This window comes from Lithobates pipiens, unplaced genomic scaffold (genome assembly GCF_037356315.1).
Source record: "Lithobates pipiens isolate NorthernLeopardFrog02 unplaced genomic scaffold, aLitPip1_a1.2 Scaffold_18, whole genome shotgun sequence".
Taxonomy (NCBI): Eukaryota; Metazoa; Chordata; class Amphibia; order Anura; family Ranidae; genus Lithobates; species Lithobates pipiens.
The window spans coordinates 90,965,838-90,988,279 of record NW_027507758.1 but is presented as its reverse complement, the minus strand read 5'-3'; the positions used below and the strand labels follow the sequence as shown (position 1 = coordinate 90,988,279).

The 22,442-nt window shown below is 41.9% G+C and overlaps 1 protein-coding gene across 1 annotated transcript in view; it reads right to left on the bottom strand.

Moving 5' to 3' along the window:
• The window catches only part of ISM1 (isthmin 1), an 87,390-nt gene that overhangs the window by 8,136 nt on the left and 56,812 nt on the right, over positions 1-22,442 (bottom strand). The window contains exons 3-4 of the mRNA XM_077485910.1: positions 10,436-10,700; positions 5,498-5,641 (exon numbers count right to left, since the gene is read on the bottom strand). Coding sequence (XP_077342036.1) covers positions 5,498-5,641; positions 10,436-10,700 — 409 coding nt within the window. The remainder of the gene's footprint in view (positions 1-5,497; positions 5,642-10,435; positions 10,701-22,442) is intronic.

Sequence of the window (22,442 nt, the reverse complement as noted above, 5' to 3'; positions counted from 1 at the left end):
GCAGCAAGTAAGCTTTAAAGGCCAAGTTCACACCTGTATTTAGGGATGTAACATGGTCCAGCAACCCCCCACCCTTTGATACTCCCCAAGTTGATGGGTTCCTCTGGCCTGCAGCTGCTGTCACATGTAAATTAGGCATGACTGTGTGGGGCTCCACCTGCACAGCCACATCATTCACTGGCATCTGTGAATGAACAAACTACAAGTCCCATCTCCCACCATGGCAGATGGAGTTGTAGTTGTCAATGGACTGCAATGGCTGATGGAGCCCACCATTGTACCCGCAATCCACTGATTGTGGGTGCAATGCTTTGCAGGCTCCTATAGGAAAAAAAATAAAAATATATAAAATTTCTGCAAAAATACATGCAGTTATTTTTTTCCTGAAAGGTGAACTTATCCTTTAAAAAACAAGCCTCCACTGACCTCTATACCTGAAGATGCTCATACTTAGTTTATGAGCAGAAACTTTCACCAGCAAAACTCATTCTGCTCCACCTCAGACCCTGACTTGGCAGCCTCTCTCAACCAGTTTACCATGAAGGAACCTGTAAAATAACTAGCTTCCAGGTCTCATGGAACCCATGCCAATGATTACTAGATCTACAGCTGAAGGTACATTGGAATGATGGTCAGTAGGGAGAATGCTTCTAAATTTGGTGGTCGCTGGGAGAAATGCCTCTTACAGATAGATGAAAATATCACTGGTGTCAGTGAGTAAATTCCAGAGAAGCAGAAACTACTCGTTGATCATGGAACCCCTAGTAAACGTTGAAGGAGCCATAGGGTTCACAAAACCATGGCCGAGAAAGGTTGCTCTAATGTAAACAGAGCAGATAATTAGTCAAGTGTTGAGGCCCCACTTGTATGACTTCAATGCTTCCCTTGTGAACTTTATGGATACATTGCTCCACAGTACCTGAAGCTACAAAGGTCTATGAGATATGGTTTTAAAGCTCATTGTATTGCTTGTTGAGCATATGTAAGCATTCAAATGTCAATAACTTAACCAGACTTCTGCTTTAACACGTACCTCTCTGTGTATGACGCACTGTAGTCCCTCCCTCTGGAGGGACGCTACACTCCCACAACAGGACACAAAAGTGACACAGTAACTAGAAAGATGAACCATAGTATGTGGCATCCCTGCACTACAATGGTTAAATATGCATCCAGAGCTTATAGTCTAGGGGTGCAGGGATAAGGTGTATAAAACTTACCCTATCCCTCTGTCCAGCAGACCTGCTCTGTTCTTTGGTCTTTCAGCCTTATCACTTACAGTGAAGGGCTAAAAAACCCTGCATTGCATGTGGAAAAGGAGCAGGCAACCACAGCTATGTGGCAGCAGCCGTGGACCGGATGGAGGAAAGCATAAGCTAACTTATACACCCTATCCTCACACCATTTGTCTAAAACAAGCATTCAACTCTGTGTTGTAGGCCCCACTACAAGGGTTTTGGAGGTCAACACATCACACTCCGCACATCACTAGTACTTTCAATGCTTGATGCAAAGGTTTAAAATGCCTAAACCACAATTTTAAACATCTGTATCCTACCAATCCTCTACAAAACATTTAGTCTGCAGGATTTTTGACTTCACGTGTTGGTCCTAGATTTCATTTTTTTTAAACCGGAATATATTGGAAGTTAAAGCAATTTGTCAAAGTGTTTTTTGGTATATCGGTTTGAGAAGTATATAAAAAAAAAAAAAAAAAACACACAACAAAAAAAAAAAAACCCCCATATTGATTCTGCCAGAAATCCAGTGAGCTTCTAAATTTCCTGTATTAAGTTGATAATACTGCACTGAAATCTACAGCGAGGTTTATCAGCCATGCCTTCTGTGAGGAATACAGAACACCTTCCCCTCTGTTATGAGATGAAGGTGTTCTGTAGTCCTAATACTTCCTGTCCTAAAGTGGCAGCAGTGCTACAGATACATTTTTTTTTAAAGGAATGTTTAGATCAGTGTTTCAGGTGGACCTGATTGGAAGCTCCACACAAGTCTATGGGCAGGTGGATATACTGTAAATGGATGTGCATCTGCTTACATCAGACTACCTCCGAGTCCATCCAGGATTAAAAAAAAAAAAAAAAACCTTGAACTGGGCTGGCAAGTATGTCACAAAAGTGACACCTGTCTGCTCCAGTTCTGTAAGAGGCCTCGGGTGGTTTCTCATCAGAGACGGCCATTTTGTTTACATAACCTTCAGAGCACAGGTGGTATCTTATACAGCAGCAGGAGTAATGGAGGATTTTAAATAAAAATGTATTTTATTTGTTCACTTAAAAAGTCCAGTACCACTTAATCCCTTTCAAATAAGTCATTTTTGGCAGCTCTGGGTGTTTCCAAAAGTTGGTGAGAAAAAAAATAAAATAAAAATAAAGTGTAGCATTTCAGAACCAATGAGGTGTTTGTAATGAGCCGTCTGTGTGGTCCATGAGCCTCCTAGGCCTTGTACAAAGCTGCCATTTCCAGCACAATACATTTACAGTAAGTCAGATTTTATTATGGCTTACAGGAAGCCAGTTTAAGATTTGATATTTATACTAATACACATATTGCTGTCTTTGGCTAATGACTGGACAATTCTGGCTACAGTTATGCAGTTGCTCAACTTTATAACACCAGTTACAAGGGCGAAATTGTGTGCCTTCTTTTTTTTTGTGTGGCTTGAACACAAAAATAACGACACCGGCATTTTACGGTGTTGACCAATCTTTGACAAGGATGCCTTTGCTTGGAAGAATGTTATGAAATAAATTGTCCACTTGAGAAGACTCAGATGGAAGCTGCCATTCTGACTCCTGGGCTGTAGATTAGACTTTACACAGCGACATTGAAGCATGCTCAGTTGTGTCACAGGACCAGGACAACTACAGTATACAGAATGCAGCAACCTCAATCTGAGATGTCAGCTCATTTAACCACTTAAAGACTGCTCCATAGTGGATAGATTGCTACTGGGTGGCCCTCATGTGCAGACTCACATACATATACACACACATATATATTTATGTATGTGGGCATGCATCTCACAAAAATGTGAGGGTTGTACTCATTTTTGTAATTATTTTCTTCTATCTTTTCTTATGGCAACACTAAAGAAATTACACTTTGCTATAATGTAAAGTACTGAGTGTGCAGCTTGTATAACAGTGTAAATTTGCTGTCCCCTCAAAATAACTGACACAGCCATTAATGCCTAAACCGTTAGCAACAAGTACACCCCTAAGTAAAAGTGTCCAAATTGGGCCCAATTAGCCATTTTTCCCTCCCCGGTGTCATGTGACTCGTTAGTGTTACAAGGTCCCAGGTGTGAATGGGGAGCAGGTGTGTTAAATTTGGTGTCATCACTTTGACTGTCTCATACTGGTCACTGGAAGTTCAACATGGCACCTCATGGCAAAGAGCTCTGAGTATCTGAAAAAAAGAATGATTGCTCTACATAAAGATGACCTAGGCTATAAGAAGATTACAACGACCCTGAAACTGAGCTGCAGCATGGTGGCCAAGACCATACAGCAGTTTAACAGGACAGGTTACACTCAGAACAGGCCTCGCCATGGCCGACCAAACAAGCCGAGTGCATGTGCTCAGCATCATATCCAGAGGTTGTCTTTGGGAAATAGATGTATGAGTGCTGCCAGCGTTGCTACAGAGGTTGAAGGGGTGGGGGGGGGGGGGATCAGCCTATCAGTGCTCAGACCATACACCGCACACTGCATCAAATTGGTCTGCATGACTGTCATCCCAGAAGGAACCCTCTTCTAAAGAAAGACCGCAAACAGTTTGCTGAAGACAAGCAGACTAAGGACATGGGTTACTGGAACCATGTCCTGGGGTCTGATGAGACCAAGGAACTTATTTGGTTCAGATGGAGTCAAGCATGTGTGCTGGCAACAAGGTGAGGAGTACAAAGACAAGTGTGTCTTGCCTACAGTCAAGCATGGTGGTGGGAGTTTCATGGTCTGGGGCTGCATGAGTGCTCCTGGCACTGGGGAGCTACAGTTCATTGAGGGAACCATGAATGCCAACATGTACTGTGATATACTGAAGCTGAGCATGATCGCCTCCCTTCAGAGACTGAGCCGCAGGGCAGAATCACACACACACACACACACACACACACACACACACACACACGATTCAGCACTTCGGCAGAGGGGGAAGCTGATCTGCAGGTTCCGGGAACTGGATGGCAACCAGCACCCATTGGTCGTCAAGCAGACACACAGAACACTATGTAAACAAGGCAGAGCTTTGTTCTGATGGGGGATGGATTTTGTGTCCCTGCAAATCAGAGACAAAATACATAACGTCCCTTAGTAAAAGCACCTGACAGTACACAAAAACAGTGGCTATGCACACAGTTAACCCTTTGATTGCCCTAGATGTTTAACCCCTTCCGAGCCAGTGGCATTAGTAAAGAGACAGTGCATTTTTTTTTTTTTTAAGCACTGATCACTGTATTAGTATCACTGGTTCCCACAAAGTGTCAGTGTCCAATTATCTGCCGTAATATTACAGTCCCACTATAGGTCACTGATTGAAAATTCCAGTGTATATCTATACATACACCTACCTTCATTTAAATTTATGAAGAAATTTTTTTTTTTAATTGGATATTTTATAGCAGAACATAAAATCTTTTCAAAATGGTTGGTCTTTTGTTTATGGTGCAAAAAAATAAAAAATACCACTAAAAAAGAAAGCTCTATTTGTGGGGGGAAAAGGCAAAAATTTTGGAGTACAACATTGCAAAACCGCGCAATTGTCAGTTAAAGTAACGCAGTGCTGCTCCACAACAAAATGGTCTGGTCGTGAAGGGGGGGGTAAATATTCCGGCGGTCAATTGGTTAAACAGGCTGCATTAACACGACGCACCAAGCAGCAACAATGTAATTGAGCCCCTATAGCTACCCTTTATTGCAATCTCAAAAAGAAAAAAAGGATTGATACAAACAAGGTGGGTGCACTTCCCCTTATACTTTTTAGGGCCTTGGTCTTTTTGCCAACACATACAGTGACAATAGCGGAATTTAGTATTGGCTCTACAGAAATCATGAATTTATCAAGCCAAGAATGTAGGGCTGTCAAATTTTGTAAAATTCCTCTGTTAGTGACTGCGGGTTCTCGCACTAGAAAGTCACAAGCTTTCCCTTCTCCTCTCAGAGGACTGGAGTATGTAACAAATGCATTATCAGGGCATCAGGAATGTGTATTGTGAGCCAAAGTCAGCCTGTTCATTTTACCAGGTGTTCTGCAGCTACCTCGGAGAAGCGGCCAAATTACCAGTCTTATTTTTTTTTCTCCTCTTTTAAAATCCATTAGTCATTATATGTGCACACATTTATCCACAGAACACCCACTTTATATTTTAAAAGGCAGCGCGTCGATCGTTTCAGGGTGGTTTTGATGTGGTGAGAAGGAAAGGCTCCCAGCAGCACGCACAGCTCTTTGGTTTGCATTTCTCTGGAGTCATTTTACACACCTGGACAGTTTGGCATATCGCACGTCCTGGATTCCGTGGCGGTGCAGGCGTATCCGCAAGACCTGGTACGTTTCTGATTTCCACTGCCGCAACTGACACTGCACACCGACCAAGTGCTCCAATCCCCTTCGCCATCAGCATAGTCTACAAAATAAGTTTTATACATAAACGGTCACTATAGAGAACATTGCATTCATATGTACCATTGTTCAAAGTTAAACCTTCAGCCAAACCTTATATTTTTTTTTACAGCGCAAGGGATTGTTGGAAACAGTCAGATCTGGAGAGATTTGTCCAATTAGCACTTAAAGAATTCCAGGTATGGATATTTTATACATAGTTACATTGCTCCAGCTTGGACCAGTGTAACTATGTATATACCAAACCTGGCCAATGCCCCTGGAAGCTGGAAACTAAAGTAGACACCGCTACAGTGATTCCCACTTGTTTCTGGGTCCTGCCCTGCTGCATTCTGAACACAAGAGGTCGACTGTTCAACACAGGTAACAAGAAATACCCAAAGAGCGATAAAATGGAGTTTTAAGATGTAAAAAACAAAACAAGTTTCAATCAACATTAAAATTAACCAAAAATGGAAAATGTATTTATTACATAGATACTATAAAACTACTTAAAACATTAGGGCAGAGTCAGCTCTGTGGTCACAATACAAAAGAATGGTTGCTTCTACATGTTTCGCTAGTGGCTGTGGCCACTCATTCTGCCATCAGTGAGGCTTTAATACCTGTTCAAAAGGGTTAATCCCTTGGAATGGATCAAGGTTTAACAGGTGTCTTACTGACACTGAACTAAGGAACAGGGCAAGTTGAAGGATGGGAAGTGCTCAGATCGCACAAGTGTGAAGCTTGCATTAGGAGAAAGAATGTGAATATTGAGCCATCAAATTTGTCAAGCCTTTACAGAGATAACAGGTTTAACTGGGGGGCAATTGTTCTTCCCTCACATTTTTTGTTACAGACATCCCCCGTCCAACGTTTTGGAGGTTTTTTGGGATTATTTGGAACCATGATCATTATTAAAAAGGTGAAATTGTATTAAATAGGTCCTACAAAAGCTCCAGAAGAAGCCTTGTTTGTGGTGAAACATGTAGATGCAACCATTCTTTTGTATTGTGAGTGACCACAGGGCTGACTCTGCCCTAATGTTTTAAGCAGTTTTATTGTATCTATGTAATAAATACATTTTCTATTTTTGGTTAATTTAATGTTGAAACTTTTTTTGCACCTTAAACTCCATTTGATCGCAATTTGTTATATTTAAAAGGCGGTGGTGTGTATATCAAAATCTCCAAGTTCCAATACCAATACATTGTTGTTGAACACAGGTTTTAGAGAATGCTTTGCAGTACAGTACAGTAAGGAATCAGCCCAGAATTACACATAAGAATCTTGTCAATGATCTTAAGACAGCTGGGACCATAGTCACTAAGAAAACAATTGTTAACACTACGCCATGGAGGACTGATACTGCAATGCCCGCAAGGTCCACCAGCTCAAGAAAGCACTTGTACAGGCCTGTCTGAAGTTTGCTAATGAACATCTGAATGATTCAGAGGAGAACTGGTTGAAAGTGTTGTGGTCAGATGAGACCAAAATTGAGCTCTTTGGCATCAACTCAACTCACTGTGTTTGGAGGAGGAGAAATGCTGCCTATGACACGAAGAACACCATCCCCACAGTCAAACATGTAGGTGGAAAAAATATGTTTGAGGGTGTTTTTCTGCTAAGGGGACAGGACAACTTCACTGCATCAAAAGGGATGATAAATGGGGCCATGTACTGTCAAATCTTGGGTGAGAACCTCCTTCTCTCAGCCAGGGCATTGAAAATGGGTATTCCAGCATGACAATGACCCAAAATACATGGCCAAGACAACATAGGAATGGCTCAAGAAGCACATTCAAGTCCTGAAGTGGCCTAGCCCTTCTCTAGACCTTAATCCCATAGAAAATATGTGTAGGGAGCTGAAGGTTTGAGTTGCCAAACGTCAGGCTCAAAACCTTAATGACTTGGAGAGGATCTTCAAAGAGGAGTGGAATAAAATCTCTCCTGAGGAGGTGTGCAAACATGGTGCCCATTTACAAGAAACTACTGACCTCGGATTGCCAACAAGGGTTTTGCCACCAAGTTATGTTTTGCAAAGGGGTGAAATACTAATTTCACCCATTAAAATGCATAGCAATTTATAACTTTTTTGAAATGCGTTTTCTGGATTTGTGATTGTTATTCTGTCTAGACTGATCATTTTCTATGTCAGTGGGCAAATGTACAAAATCAGCAGGGGATCAAATACTTTCTCTCTCCCCCCCCCCCCCCCCCCACACTGTATTCTTCACACAGAATTTTGGTCAGTTGATCAATTTTTTTACCGATTTTAATTCGAATCGTTCTGAAAATGTAGATTTGGTTAGAAAATTAAGAAACCAAAATGAAACTAAACACATTTTTCTGTTCTGCACATGTCTAGAGACTACAGTACAAACAAAACAATCACATTGGTGAAAGCCAAAGTCGTAACAAAGTTGCACTGATCCAATGTCGCACAAGTGTAAATGGACACTTAAGCTTTGACAAAAAAAAACCCACACACACAAAGCTGATTGGTTTCTATACAAAGCTGCGCTAGATTTTGCACTCTCCAGGTTTAGTAAATCAGCCCCATTGCTGCTGTGGCGTGCATACAGTCCTGACAACTAGAGCACAGTGATTTCACAACCAAGGTCATTGAGAGGCACAAGAAACTGTTGGCAGTACAACTGTCCACAGTCACAAAAAAACACTTCACTTTACCATCAAATGACTCCCCAACTCGAGGTTAACCCACAAAAAAGTGGGCCAAATGTCTACACCAATATTTTATGGTGCCAATAACCCACAATGCTGTGTCATGTGCCCGTTTCCAAAACAAATATTCTGCAGATTGGACCATGAGGTCCTGGTTACACAGCATCCTACCGTGTTCATTCTAACAAACAAAATTCCTAATATTTTGACTGAATGCAAGATTGGAATGTGAGTGGAATTCTTTGAAATCAAGTAAATAGTTTGTTTTTGAAGCATCTGGTATATTTTCTTCTTGTTTTTTTATTGATCTGACCTTTCCATTTGTTTTTTTCCATCAAAGCTAAAAGGTCATCTGAATGGTAATAAAATATGAATTTAAACAGTCGATTTTTACTTTGAATTTAAAAAGCCATCTGTGAGGAATAAGGGAGAGGATTTCCATTACAATTTTCACTGAAAAAAAAAAAAACATATACTGTATGTACAGAAACTTTGATTTACCAGATATATGGAATGGGAAATGGGTGAAGAAGCTAGGATTTGTTGCTAGAATGAAAGCACAAATCTAATTGGTGGGCAGGAGAAACAAGAGTCACACTTCCTTTCCATAAGTTTTTATATGAAATAATGAGTTATCGGTAAACACCTAAACCTTGACATACACGAGACCAGGGGTGGACTGACCATTCGGGCACTCCCCGAGGGCGCCATGCCACTAAGGGGCCCCATCAAGGTTGCCAACCTCAATAAAACCAGGGACAGTGTGTAAAAATCTGTGTTTTTTAATATTATAGCTGCCCCGTCTCTCCAGTACCTATTCTGTGTGTATAGTGTGTGTATATTGTGTGTCTGTGTGGCTCCATAATCTATTGCCTGGGGGCCCCATAATCTTCTCCTATTCCCCGGGGCCCCATGAGTTGGCAGTCCACCCCTGCACGAGACACTCATGGGGAAACACTATGTAGCCACATTTTGTGCCTGAAAAATCAGAGTATAAAACATGTGGTCATCCCTCTAAATTACAGTATTCAGGTGATGGTACTATAAATGCCACAGCATACAAAAGACATTTTAGACTATGCAGTCCTTACCTTGAGGCAACAGTTTGGGACACTTTTCTGTTCCAGTATGCCTGTTCCTCTGTACAAAACCAGGTCAATACAGGGCTTAATGAGCTTGGTGTGGAGATGGTCTTTGTCCAACATCAGGACCCGACCTCATACATGCACCTTTAGATGAATAGACACTAAAAACAAATCTCATGGAAAGCCTTCCCCGAAGAGGGGAACTCCAGATGAACCCCCATGGTTTTGGAATGGGATGTCCAACAAACTTGTACAGGTCTGATGCTCAGGTGTCCATATGGTGTATGGGCAATACATGTAACTTAGTTCCAGAGGGAATCAATTTTTTGCTGTGTGAAAGGAGTTATTCATTTCCCCATACAAGCATATTACATTTGTTTGAGAACAAGACCTGTTCAAACCAACGATGCTTTCCATTGAATTGTAGAAATGAAAGTCCTATATGTGAAATTGTGGGTGCCTTGACTAGAATGTTGCCATTCAAGTCATACCAAAAGTGAAATCAATAAGTCATTTTGACGTACTTTTAAGCACTTATTTCTGGTGGGAACCCATCCTCAGCCCAATGAAAAACTGAAATTCTCTTGACTGCGTCCAAGGGTTTGGCCATGTCTCCCAAAGGTAGTCTCTGGGCTGGAGTTTCCAGATCTGAACACCTACCGTTGTATTCTCCTTAGCAGAATATAAAAAAAAAAGGAATTGCAACAGGAGGGGATGAAAATTTCCAAACTGTCCTGTTGTAGTAGATGGAGTGACATTTCATAGTAGGTAAGGACGCAGGAGGTGACAGCGAAGAGACTGCAGGAGATCAACAGCATAGAGATACACCAAACCATGAAAGGAAGTATTAAATAGAACAAATGTGACCCAGCATCCCATTATCTGCTAAAGGCAACAGCTTGACTCCCCTTTCTGTTTTTTTTTTTAAACACAAATGCCACAGTAAATCATGGACCCTCCTGAATCTTAATCAGCAAGCGCTAAGTGTCCAGTGATCAATGCACAGTGTATATGGCATTCATAGCATGATATGTGTAACATGAACTTACCATATTCTGGCTGTTCTTTCAGATCAAATGTGCGGTGGCCGAGCCCTTGTCTGTTCCAACCACCCAGAGGATTTAAAAAGTTGCTGTCCTCAGTGGTGCTGTCATATTTGTAATCTTGGCCTCCATAATTTATCCTAGGTAATGTTGATGACCTCTGCCACCAGCTCCTCCAGTCTGGTGATGGAACCGGCCAGCTGGCCTTGCTCTCCTTATGCATTTCATTTTCTGGATCTGTGTCAGCACTGTCGACAACTTCAATGGTAACCTGTACAAACACAGGGAAAAACCATTAGAAAGTACTGCAGTTGACTGGTTTTGAGGTTCAAAATTTGTGGAAAGAATGACTTTGTATATTAAGATGGATAAAACAAAGTCAGAGTAAAAGAAAGAACCAAGATCCCAAACTGGTTTAAAGAGGATATCCTAGAAAACAGGAAATCTCTCTAATCAGTTTGTTCTCTGCTATTTTTAAAGAGCAACTCCACTTTTGTGGAAAAAATAATAATAATTATATAGCTTATACAATTGCGACTCAAGTCATATTGTAATTGAAGGTCATTAAAAATGACCTTTCCTTTACAATCTTGCAGAAATGTCATTTTTGGTAAACTGCAATGTAACATGGCTACCTGGAGGGGTTATGTATGCAGATGGTCCCCCAGAAACAAAATTTCCTGCTTGTGTGATTGGCTCACTATTTCAAAGAAGCCTACACTAAGATTGAAGTCAGATTTTAGGCACCCTTAGCAACAAACATAACATTTTTGGTGAGATAGTCCCAATAGGAAATCACGTCTAGAGTGTTGCAGACCCTGCAGTTTTCCTCATTAGAGCCCTGAAAGTTTAGCAGCCGATGGAGAATTATGAAACCACTCCCATTAGATTCACTTTCTACATTGAAACAGACACAGGGTTTTCTTCAGAACAAAAGGGAAGAGGTAGGAATCTGCAACAATACACCATATACATTATAGCAAAAGAATCACACATACAGTGGTGTGAAAAAGTGTTTGCCCCCTTCCTCATTTCCTGTTCCTTTGCATGTTTGTCACACTTAAGTGTTTTGGAACATCAAACCAATTTAAACAATAGTCAAGGACAACACAAGTAAACACAAAATGCAATTTGTAAATGAAGGTGTTTATTATTAAAGGTGAAAAAAAATCCAAACCATCATGGCCCTGTGTGAAAAAGTGATTGCCCCCTAAACCTAATAACTGGTTGGGCCACCCTTAGCAGCAACAACTGCAACCAAGCGTTTGCGATAACGTGCAATGAGGCTTTTACAGCGTCCTGGAGGAATTTTGGCCCACTCATCTTTGCAGAATTGTCCTAATTCAGTTACATTAGAGGGTTTGAGCATGAATGACCTTTTTAAGGTCATACCACAACATCTCAATAGGATTCAGGTCAGGACTTTGGCTAGGCCACTCCAAAGTCTTTATTTTGTTTTTCATCAGCCATTCGGTGGTGGACTTGCTGGTGTGTTTAGGATCATTGTCCTGCTGCAGAACCCAAGTTCGTGTCAGCTTGAGTACACGAACAGATGGTCGGACATTCTCCTTCAGGATCTCTTGGTAGACAGCAGAATTCATAGTTCCTTTTATCACGGCAAGTCTTCCAGGTCCTGAAGCAGCAAAACAGCCCCAGACCATCACACTACCACCACCATATTTTACTGTTGGTATAATGTTCTTTATGAAATGCAGTGTTCCTTCTATGCCAGATATACTTGGTCACACACCTTCCAAAGAGTTCTACTTTTGTCTCATCGGTCCACAGAATGTTGTCCCAAAAGTCTTGGGGATCATCAAGATGTGTTGTGGAGAAATTGAGACGAGCTTTGATGTTCTTTTTGCTCAGCAGTGGTTTTCTCCTTGGAACTCTGCCATGCAGGCCATTTTTGCCCAGTCTTTTCCTGATGGTGGAGGCATGAACGCTGACCTTAACTGAGGCAAGTGAGGCCTGCAGTTCCTTGGACGTTGTTGTGGGGTCTTTTGTGACCTCTTGGATGAGTCGTCGCTGCGCTCTTGGGGTAATTTTGGGCGGCCGGCCACTCCTGGGAAGGTTCACCACTTTTCCATGTCTTCGCCATTTGTGGATAATGGCTCTCACTGTGGTTCGCTGGATTCCCAAAGCTTTGGAAATGGCTTTATAACCCTTTCCAGACTGATAGATCTCAATTACTTTCTTTCTCAATTGTTCCTGAATTTCTTTGGGTCTCGGCATGATGTGTAGCTTTTAAGGATCTTCTGGTGGACCTTACTGTGTCAAGCAGCTCCTATTTAGGTGATGCCTTGATTGTGAACAGGTGTGGCAATAATCAGGCCTGGGTGTGGCTAGAGAAATTGAACTCAGGTGTGGACAACCACAGTTATAGTATGTTTTAACAAGGGGGGGCAATCACTTTTTCACACAGGGCCATGATGGTTTGGATTTTTTTTCACCTTTAATAATAAACACCTTCATTTACAAATTGCATTTTGTGTTTACTTGTGTTGTCCTTGACTATTGTTTAAATTGGTTTGATGTTCCGAAACACTTAAGTGTGACAAACATGCAAAGGAACAGGAACAAGGAAATGAGGAAGGGGGCAAACACTTTTTCACACCACTGTATATGCTAAGCTTCCAGAAACACACACACACACACACACACACACACACACACACACACACACACACACACACACACACAGCAGGTAGGTCTTCGCCAACAAATTAATCCTGGAACAATTCAGGGGAAAAAAAAAAAAACAAACAAGCACCTAGAGCCAAAAGGAAGTGCTCCTACTGCTCCTACTGCTTGCCTTCTTGGAATATGAACCAAGGCTCAGACTATTTTACACCCCTGGTTACCGACTAAATAAAACAACAGCCAAATGCATATGGTCTTCACGGCTGACCATTTTGTGATTCAGAGTTCACACACCTAATCTATATAGCCAGACAGTGAGGTACCCCCCCCCCCCCCCCCCCCGTCCATAACTTTTCACTTACTTATACATTTAGCTGGGAGGGTATAGTTGAGTATTGGTGTCTAAAATAAACTTGGTGTCCAAAATAAGGTGCAGACATTTCTGTCAACCCAAAGGCCCAACCGAACAATTTGAACACTTTTTTTTTTATGAACCTGGGACACAGATGGCATCCAGAATTCAGTTTGCCATCTTCGCCCTGGGCACAGTATGACCTTGTGCCAGCACTGAATCACATTACCTCCGTTCTCAGCTGCATAAGAGCAGGGGGAGGAGAAACAGCAGAACACCGATCTTCCCAGCAAAAGGCTGTGTGTGTGTGTGTGTGTGTGTGTGTGTGTGTGTGTGTGTGCCCGCGCACGTGGGGGGGGGGGGCAGGAACACCAGGGATTTCACACAAAGAAAGAAATACAAGGAGAGCAGGATAACTTTTTCATACAAGTACATGGTACAGCAGGCACATATCAGGAATATGAAATGGTTGGGGTAACATTCTTTAACCAACAGCACCCCTGCTCCCTCACAGGTTGTAATGGACAGCAGTGAGTCAATGGCTCCCACAGCTGAGCAAAGGGAGAGAGCCATGCGCATCACTGGATGGAGGTTGGGCTCAGGTAAGTACAAGTAGTATAATTAGGAGCGGGGCCGAGGGGCCTGGACACAGAAGCAAGCACATTTTGATTTCCATTTAGATGGCCCACAGGAGATTACAATAGGTGGTACCCTTGCACAATTGAGCTCAAGACCTTTAGTTACAAGATAGCAATTCAACCGAGTAAGCCACCATGGGGGGGGGGGGGGGGGGAGTAAGTGATCTTATGGGAGCTGCAGGAGGGAGTACCACAATATAATTTTACAAGGCCAAACATCTTGTCATTGCCAACTTTTGGATGGCGTGTGAAGGAGGTCAGCACCTTGAACTACCTGGCCTGCCTACTAACAAGGGCTGGACAGAAGGGTCCAGAAAAGTAGAAGGAAAACTGGTATACAGAATAATTATCAGAAGCATTGCATAGACAGTCCCCATGTTGTTTTATATGGCAAATTTTCAGTTTATAAATGGAGGTATCACTTTATTATTTCCCATTTTAAGACTTTAAGGCATACATGGGGGTCACATTGTGATCATTACAGCTATTAAGCAATCGTTTCTACAGAGGAAAAAGACGACATGTGCTACACAGATGTTTGAAAACACCGGCACAGTCAAGGACAGTAACATCTGCTTTAAGCTCAGGATTTTTAATATATGTGCTCATACACCTAGAGGCCAGACAGTTCTCTTACTAATAAAACAAGGTTTTGGATATCACAAAAGCAGACATAGAAGGTTAATACTTCCTTTTTTGGGGAGTTATCGTGAAGAATATGGCTGGGGATTTGTATGTCAGAGCAAAAACAAGACACGGCATAATTTGCAGTATTTGTTGCCAACTATAGAGTTGAAGATATTTACTTCAGTCTTTGATGGCAAGCCAGACAACTTCTCCATCGCTGAAATTGGTGTTGGAAATTTTCACAACATTTATCATCTGGATAACCTAATGGAGTTAAACAACCTGTGATGCTACAACTGCTTTGAAGGCTTTTGAAGAAGATCTCCAACTCTTTAATTTAAAAAAGGACAGGAGAATATCTGCATGGTCAAGTAAAGCAATTATTCTGGTGTTGCAAAAGCAAAGTTCCTTTAATGTGAGAACGTGGGCAGATTTTCCTCTTGCCGACTCCAGGGATACAATAACGATGTAGGAGTTGTAGTGAGGAACCACACACCCGTAAAAGGAGATACGTTCATTGCCAGGAGCTCTGCTACAGAGTAAAGTTTCTGTAAAATGGGCCGTGGGACAGGTAGGTAAGGTATAAAGTTGGTTTTCATCCCCCAGTTCTGTAAATTTAAAATGTTTTAACCCTGACAGAGCTACTTTAAACATCTATGAAAGTCATTTAAAATTAGCAAGGATTTGTCCAGTTCAAAGAAGTCCCCTTGGGGTGGAGTCAGGCTCCACTGATACATTCCCTAGCCTTTGCCGCATCCACTAAGGGTTTGATTTCAGATCTTTATGGTAGTATACATTTGATAGCTTTGGATGGTAAGGCGGATCTGCCCTGTAAGGAATGCTGGTCAGAAGACTTAGGTGATCTTACAGAGGAGCACTGGCAATATATCCTAGTCGACCCCCTTGGTATCCACATGATGTGGAGGTGCTTAAAATTGCAAAGATACTGGGAGGCAATTCTCCATACATTAAATACATTATTATACTACCCATTGCTTCAGGCCCATCATTATTTCCACTAGTCTATCTGGACAAGGAAATGGTCCCACCTTCCACACAGCTCCCAGTACTTCGCTGCCTTTTCCAGGCTAGGAAACAAAATGCCCAGGTGGTTGGCACCGGTTTCCCCCTTCCCAATCAGAGTCAATATAGGTAGTTAATAACAATACTGAAGTAGAAATATACACTATATTACCAAAAGTATTGGTACACCTGCCTTTGCATGCACATGAACTTTAATGGCATTCCAGTCTTAGTCTGTAGGGTTCAATAGGGAGTTGGCCCACCCTTTTCAGCTATAACCACTTCAACTCTTCTGGGAAGGCTGTTCACAAGGTTTAGGAGTGCGTCTATGGGAATCGACCATTCTTCCCAATGAGCATTTGAGGTTAGGCACTGAAGTGGACGAGAAAGCCTGGCTCGCAGTCTCTGCTCCAATTCATTCCAAAAGGTGTTCTATCAGGTTGAGGTCAGTCAAGTTCCTCCACCCCAAACTCGCTCATCCATGTCTTTATGGACCTTGCTTTGTGCACTGGTGAGCAGTCACGTTGGAACAGGGCGAGGCCATCCCAAACTGTTCCCACAAAGTTGGGAGCATGAAATTGTCCAAAATGTCTTAGTATGCTAACGCCTTTAGATTCCCTTCACTGGAATTAAGGGACCAAGCCCAACCCCACACCATAATCCCCCCCCTCCAAATGATTGGGATCAGTGCAAAAAGCAAGGTCCATAAAGACAGATGAGTGAGTTTAGGGTGGAGGAACTTGGCTGGCCTGCACACACAGTCCTGCCCTTAACCCAACAGATCACCTCTGGGAAGAATTAGAGTGGAGAGTGAGCCAGGCCTCCTCATCCACATCAGTGCCTGATTTCACAAATGCGCTTCTGGAAGAATGGTCACTTCCCATAGACACACTCCTAAACCTGGTAGACAGCCTTCCCAGAAGAGTTGAAGCGGTTATAGCTGAAAAGGGTGGGCCAACTCAATATTGAACCCTACGGACTAAAACTGGAATGCCATTATAGTTCATGTGTGTGTAAAGGCAGGTGTCCCAATACTTTTGGTTATTATATATAAACCAACAGCACCCCTGCTCCCTCTGTGTGTACTAGGCTTTATGACCCTTTCACACGGGGCTGACTTTGTTGTAAGTACACTTGCTCAGTGGGGGGGGGGGGGTCCATCTGCTTATGCAGAGTAGACACAGCCCGCTCTACTCTATAGGACGGTCGGATATAGCAAAAAAGGCACAAAACTTTTTAATACATCTGGGATTCCACTCAAATAGCAGGTCTGGGCAAAATTTTAAGGGCTTTCAAATAAAACGTGTTGACTCGATGGCAAGATGGAATTCTCTGGCCAAGGATCTTTCAGGATTTCCATATGAACTTTCGAACCAACTTTTACTAGTGTATGGCCAGCTTTAGGCATACATGATTAATATCAAAGTGATAGCCAGGGTGACAAAAAGCTGATGGCAAGTCATCTACTCAGATAGGGATTGAAAAATAGAAACCTTGAAAAGTGATGGCAGAAACAAGACTAATGCCGCGTACACACGATCGGAATTCTTGTCGGAAAAAGCTCTGATGGGTTTTCCCGACGGAATTCCACTCAAGCTGCCTTGCCTACACACAGTCACACCAAATGCCGATCATTTACAACATGGTGACGTACAAGTATGACGGGACTAGAAAAAAGGAAGTTCAATAGCCAGTAGCCAATAGCTTCCATCTTGTAGTGGAATCTGAGCATGCATGATTTTTGGCATGTCGGAATTGCATACACACGATCGGAATTTCCGATAGAAAGTTTTTCCTTCGGGAAAATTGAGAACATGGTATCAATTTTTGGCTGGCGGAAATTCGGACTGCTAAATTCCGATGTGAGCATACACACGGTCGCATTTTCCGATGAAAAGCTCTCATCGGTCTTTTTCTGGCCGGAATTCTGATCATGTGTACGCGGCATTAGTCCATCGAGTCTGCCTGTTTTTTTTTTTTTGTTTTTTTTTTTATGGGGTTTGCATTATTTTTTTCTTGTTAACCTTTTTGTCTGAGTATCATCTGATTAGCAATAGCATGCTAATGCATGATCCTGTGTATACGTCAGCTATAGGACAACCTCTCTAGTGGGACCCCCTTCCCCACCCTTGGGCACCATAGCAGCCACGCAGGTTGCTATGGCTATAGTTATAGCACTAGTTTAAAACCACAATCCTATATTTCCAAGATTGATATTTTGTAAAGTAATTATAAAAAAAGGAAAAAAAAAAATTAATAAAATCAACGAAATCTGGGCAAAAGAAAGAAAAATTGCGTATCATACACACATTTAAACTTTGTGCGTGCTTTTTAACTTATAGGCAAAAGGAAACTAGCACTGCAAAATCTTCGGCCAGTACCTACTGAGCACCGGTAAAAACTAGAAAACGGGGAGAAAAAAAAAAAAAAGAGAGAAGAGCTCTTGCCTGCTCTTTACGCAACACTAGCTGCTGCTTCTGCCACCCACTTGTACGTCACTGTTTTGCCCGCTTGCACTTTTGTTTTATATCCTTGTCAATAGGGATGGTCTCAATGTTCGTTTGTTCACAGAACAAACATATGGGGCGTTCGCTGCAATTGCGAGCGGCACGGAGCGACCCATAATGCAAGATCGCAGTGCATTGATGGCTGCTGATTGGCCAAAGCATGCACCTGACCTGCATGCTTTGGCCAAGCACAGCACTGTCTGCTGTGAGGGCCATTATTGGCCAAAGGCCAACTTAAGGAAAAAAAAAAAAAAAAACGGCATGGGGTCCCTTTGGATCTGGCATAGATTTGAAGGGGAACTCCACGGCAAAATTAATATAAATAAATACGTCTCGTGAGGTCAATCTATCTTCAATCACGCCGCCTGGACAGACATGAAAAATATATATATATAAAATACTCTGGCAACTGCCGTCTTTTGGCTGTTATATAGGCAAGAGGGGGTGGGGTCATCTGATTAATCTGTAAGAGGCTTTTGTCCCCATCAACATAGGGACAAGGTGCTGTTGAGAGCATGTGGCCTGGTATGGTTCAGGAGGGGGGGTGCTCACCTGCCCCCCCATCCTGTCCTCCAGGCTGCAGACTTATAAGGGTCTGGTGTGGATTTGGGGGGGGGGGGAACCCACAACATTTTTTTTTTATTTTGGTGTGGAGTTCTCCTTTAAATCCATACCAGACCCTAAGGGCCTGGTATGGACTGAGGGGTGGGGAAAACCACGCAACATTTTCTTGATTTTCCATCTATATTGTTGGGAGGCGGCAATACATTACAGCTGCAAGCAAGTGTAAATGACATTTTTTCCCCTTTAGAAAATTTCATTTTGCTGCGGTACCATTTTACACATCACACAGATGCGCCACTTTACAGTCAGACCAATGGGATCCCCCAGGCATGATATTTAAAAGGAATGTGTAAATTTTCTTTGTTTCACTTTAAGCATTATTAAAATCACTGCTCCTGAAAAAACGGTTGTTTTAAAAACTTTTTTTGCATTGATACATGTCCCCTAGGGCAGTACCTGGGTCCCCAAACACTTTATGGCAATAACTTGCATATAAGCCTTTAAAAATTAGCACTTTTGATTTTTCAGGTTCGTGTCCCATAGACTTTAATAGGGTTTGCATGTTCTGCTGCAAACTAAACCGGGGGGGGGGGGGGGGGGGTGGTGTTCAGTCCATCCCTAATTGTCAACAGCACACTTAGCAGGATGCAAGCCTAGAAGTGAGTGGGTACAGATTTTAATGACCTTACTTAGAAAAATGTCAATATTAAGCCCTCTGACTACTTTTACATTTTGCCAATACAAACCCTTTAAAACGGTCTATCAAGTTGTATTTTAACACACACACACACACACACACACACACACACACACACAGTGTAACTAGAATGGATGGGTTAGAACTGGGTGGCATGCACACTATTTTTATACAAGCAGTATTGAAATAGGCAGCAATGGCTTCCTACCTCTAGGGACCGGCCCAGCCTGCAATACTATGAAAGCTTGACTAGCCCTACAAATTGCAGAATTTCTAATCCCACTACAATGACATTTTGAAAGAAGCCACTTTATTTTCATTCAAGATAAACTGACCCGATTAAAGAAATTACAGGCATTACTGAAATAACTGTTTAGATTATTAAAGGTAGGAAATTGCACTCAAAACAAGACACTGAAATTGTTAACATGTGTATTTCGAACTGCCACTTAAATTAAGCTCAGTCTAGTGTTCAGGATCTGAGTTCAGTATGCTGGGCTTACATTTTGCTAAGTAGTAGTTTCAGACTACATTACATTATGAAGCAATTGTGTTGGTGGAAGACCTTCCAAAAAAAAAAAAAACCAACATGACAGACAACCTTTTAGGATTTTGTGTCTGCATTTCCTTGTTTTTGCACTTTAGTTAATTTTTTGATGCATTTTTGATGTGTTTTTATGTGTCCGTTTTGCCAAAAAACACACAAATGAAGCACCTGAACCTCTTTCCAAATCGCATGGAAGCATGTTGCACAAGTGTAAATTGGCCCTACAGACAATGGAATTCATCCTTTTGTAATGCCTCGTCACACAACAGCCAAAGCCTGACAAACTGCGCAGATGTGAAGGACTTCTATATCAAATCAGTGGTTCAGAAATCAATATGCATCTTACATAACTCAATTTGTGAAATACAGGGACAGCACAGAAGGATTTTTACTATTATCTAACTTAGCGATTGGAGACTCTCTGTGATTCACAGACCATCCACAAAATGAAACCAGAAATTTAGAAATTAGCCCCAAAACCCAACTGTGGTTTCAGGAAAATTAACTTTGAAAAAACATATATATATATATATATATTTTTTTTTTTTTTTTTTACTTCTGAAAAACTTGAAACATTAAGTAAACCCTCTCAAAAATGCATCACTGCTTAAATCTTGCGTTGGCTCAAAGTCAGTAACCTCCCCATGGGCTTTAGTGTCAGATGGAAACACATACAACCATGAACTATAGAAAAAAAAGAGTTGTGAAGTCCCATGGTATGACATTAAGGACCACCAAAGAGTACAATTTACTGCACACTAGAACCCCCCAAAGCCATTCTTTGTGGATGGATTCTATGCCAATGCAACAGCTGTTACAAATTCAGAGTCTCTTAACAATTAGCTCCCTATTTACAAAGTTAACGAACATAAAAAAAAAAAAATATATAAGAAATGAGACAAGGCCTATGTCAGTATAAATATCTTAAGCAAGGCATTCTACTTCTATTAACCATTTAGCAAGGAGCTCCGTACTGCAAACAGACTCAAGACAGCTGTTGTAACTGGTATCCCGCACAGATCACAAATGACCTGTTACTGACGTCAGTGGAAGTAAACAAGCAGTCTGTACAGAATTTGGAAAACGACAGCAGCCAGACCAGCAGAAAGGCCGACAGACAGATTGACAAGCTCTGAAACTATTAATCAAGCACATACATCTTGCACACCTGAGGATCGCAACATTTCAAGATGTCACCTGGGGTCACTGACAACATGGTGCAATAGGCAGGAGTGTCCAGTAGTCAAGAGCAACCCAATTCTCAAAGCCAGTTGTGTCATAATTTGACCATGTATGGACAGAGAACTGCAACAGCCCATAGTTGTCCATGCATGTCAATTCATCAGGCTCTTGTTCTCCAGACAGAAGAAGGAGACACAAGTCCTGTGCTCTTTTCATTTTTATGTAGTGTGCAAACTACTCTTTACTCTGGGCCAATTCAGGACTTGTAATCCTAAACTTTAGACAATAATTAAAGACACATAGCAGCTCAGTTTTTAAACATCAACTTTTTTATTTTTTATTTTTTTTTTTAATATGAAAGCTTTATATTTCCAAAACATGACCAGGTATTATCTTGGTAGAGGGAGAAGAGACATAAGGAGCTACTGCAGTAGTCGTATACCAACAAGAAGCATGCCAACAACAAGATGCTCTTTTGTAAATCTCAAAACAGGGACAGAAATACAAATCCTTTTTGGGATTATGTGTAACAGGTAGGAGGAGGGCAGCGCTACTAGAGAAGACTACTATTTCAGAAATTCAGAGTAGGTCTGGATACACAGATGAACAGCAGAGGGAGGGGGGGTCAGCACCTTGATCTATGGGCAGGCATCACAGATGGGAGCCTAATGACACAGAGCTGGTACCACAGGTAGGAAAATGGAGATGGAGGGCTTGTATCACAGGTGGGTGGCTGAAGGAGGTAGCTTCCCCACTTGCAGTGCAGTACTCTGGTAGCAATTGAATCATTGCTCACCATAGCTGTTGGGTCTCGATGGGAGCTGCATGCTATTAAGATCCTGCCCAGCTGCCCATATGCCAGGACTAACAGCAGAGGATTGTATACCTGGCTGCAGATCATACCCAGCCACCTCTATCTTATCAGGTGCAGTCCCACCCAGATACAGTGGGTGAAAACATTCCCATTATATATATATATATTTCCCATGCATGTATTTTTATCGGTTTATTTAGTGTTTTGTCTTAAGGTGGGTGAAAACCCTCACATACACCCGGTGAAGTGAACAGCTGCAGATGATACACAGAAATGAAACAAAGCCTCCTAGATATATAGGTTTTACATGTTTATCTGCGGTCTTCCCTTCTCTACAACCCTTCAAAGTGTTAAAATCTTTCTTCATCTGTTAGGAGCACAGTGGAGGGGGCGGAGAGACTGTAGTAACAGTGTGTGGG